General features: G+C 33.8%; 1 protein-coding gene across 1 annotated transcript in view; it reads left to right on the plus strand.

The window, feature by feature from the left end:
- The first annotated feature begins 7 nt into the window (after positions 1 to 7).
- LOC138861247 (uncharacterized) overlaps positions 8 to 2500 on the plus strand; it is a 9200-nt gene continuing 6707 nt past the window's right edge. Inside the window, exon 1 of the mRNA XM_070120176.1 lies at positions 8 to 1152. Coding sequence (XP_069976277.1) covers positions 8 to 1152 — 1145 coding nt within the window. The remainder of the gene's footprint in view (positions 1153 to 2500) is intronic.

Genomic DNA, 2500 nt, shown 5'->3' on the forward strand with positions numbered 1-2500 from the left:
TTATATTATGTATTATTTTGGCAAATTGTTGTTTTTTCCCTTTTTTTTCCCCTTTCTTTTTTCCCACCTTTCCTCATCTCTTCACTTTTCCCTCACTTCTTCCCTCTGTTCTTCCTTTTCCTCTTCCTCGTTTTCTTTCTCTATACTTCTCCCTTTTACTCTTTCTCTTTTCTTCTTTCAAATCCTCCCTTTTTCTCTTCTCTTTTTCCATAACTTTCTCTTCCTTCCGCTGCTTCTCCTCTTCCTCCTTTCTTGTCTCTCTCGTTTCCTTCCTTCCTCTCTCTCTCCTCTTCCTTCATTCCCATCCTCCACCTCACTTCTTCCTCCCTTCTTCGCTCTCTCTCCTCTACTTTTATCTTTTCCTTTTCCCCACTTTCTCCCTCCTCCACTATATCCTGTCCAACTCTATCTTCCCTTTCTTTACGTTTCCTCTTTCTCGCTACATTTCTTTCTCTTCTTTTGTTTGTCTCACTTTCCGTTTATCCTCTTCATTAAGAAAAAAAAAATCTTCCCCTCTTTCTATTCTCTTCCTCTATTTCCTTTTCGTTCCGTACATCATTTCATTGTCTTCATTCTCTGCATCTCCTCTTTTTTCCCACTTCCTCTCTTTCTCCTCATTTTCTACCTTTCTTTCTCTTCATTTCTCCTTTCTTCTTTTCTCCCTCTTTTTTCTACCTTACTTCTCTCTCAGTCCCCTTCTTCTCTTACTTTCTCCTTTTCTCTCCCTTTCATTTTTCCCTCCTCATTCTTCTTTCCTACTGTGCTCTTCCATTTTATTTCATTCTCTTCTCTTTTCCCCTTTCTTCTCCATTTCCCCTTTCCTCTTACTTCATTCCCCCCTTCGCTCTTTCCTCTGTCTCCCTTCCCTCCCTTACTGTTTTTCTCTCTTTATCCCTTCTTTCCCTTCCATAATTTCCCTCTTCCTTCCTCCTTCTCACTTCTTCCCTCCTATTATTCCCATCCCCATTCTCATCCTCCCTTTCACTTCCCTTTCCATCCTCCTTCCCATCACCCATCAACACGACGGTTAATACGAGCTTCTTCCTCCCTCAGGCTGGACGCCGTTGCATGGGGCAGCCGAGAACGGTCACGTCTCAGTCACCGAATTGCTGCTCGAGAAAGGCAGCGACCCCAACGCCAGAGACAGTTGGGGTAAGGCGACAGGAGCGACATTTTTTTTTTTTTTTTTTTTTATACTGTTATTGATTGTATTGTTATTTTATTTCTAATCATTATTTTTATTTGTGGAGATATTCATTAAAAGCGATAATAATAATGATAATAATAATGATGATAATGATAAAAGTAATGATATTAGTAATGATAATAATAACAAGGATAATGATGATAAAAGAGAAATGATGATAAAAAGATTTTTAAAAAAGTATGATAAAAAATATATATGTATGATAAAAGATAAATAAAAAACGAAAAATAAAACAAATCACCTAAAGTAGGTTAAAAGTGAGAAAAAGAAATGAAAAAAAAAATTTCATAGTTATTATTGGTCATATTGTTTTTAAACATTATCTTTATCTTTTATCATCATCATTAATAAAAAGGATAAAAATGATATTACCAACCGTAATTATCATAATGACGGTAATAATGATATATGGTCATTATGATTATCATTACTATTACTACTAATTTTCATTATTGTTATTATTATTATTATAATCATTATCATTATGATCATTATCTTTGGTATTATTGTTGCTGTTATCATTATTATTTTAATTATTATTATTGTTAGTATTATTATAATTGTTATTATTATTGTCATTATTATTATTATTATTACTTTCATAAATATAAATATTCAATTAGATAGATATATTTCATATCCCTATTTCATTTAGCGATTTGTGGAACCATGCAATATCTTGAGAATAAAGATCTCGGGGAAAAAGTGACTAATTGGCACCTTTCGCCATGTTCCCGCGCTTTTAACAAGAAAAAGAAGTGGTTTGTACGCCAGTATTTAACCTATCAAAGGCACCTAGTGGCTGTTCTCTTCACATGAGATGGTGTTTATGCTAAGTAGTGCTCTGAACTTTTGTGTTCTGTGCTTATAAACGCCATTTTTATGTCATAGTCTGAGCGCGAGTTTTTAGCGGGAGTTGCCAATTAGTCACTTCCCAGAGCCGATATTTATTCTCGATATATACCATGTTCGACAAATTTGCCAAATGATGTTTGCATGGACTGGTGTCTACATTCTTATACAGGAATAAATAAATATAGATCGATATAGATATATATGTATATATATACCTTATAGCAATAATCATTCATTTAGATCTTGCTATCCTTTCCTTGATGCTGGCATAGCAATAATCATTCATTTAGATCTTGCTATCCTTTCCTTGATGCTGGCATATTCCTGAAGCCGCTTTTATGATTTTTATTTTCCTTTCCGATACTAAAATTTCTATTTTTATTTTGATAATCTAAAATATTGTTAGTTCAACTGTATTAAAATCCTTTATGAACTCTA

The sequence above is a fragment of the Penaeus vannamei genome, unplaced genomic scaffold (assembly GCF_042767895.1).
Source record: "Penaeus vannamei isolate JL-2024 unplaced genomic scaffold, ASM4276789v1 unanchor3470, whole genome shotgun sequence".
Taxonomy (NCBI): domain Eukaryota; kingdom Metazoa; phylum Arthropoda; class Malacostraca; order Decapoda; family Penaeidae; genus Penaeus; species Penaeus vannamei.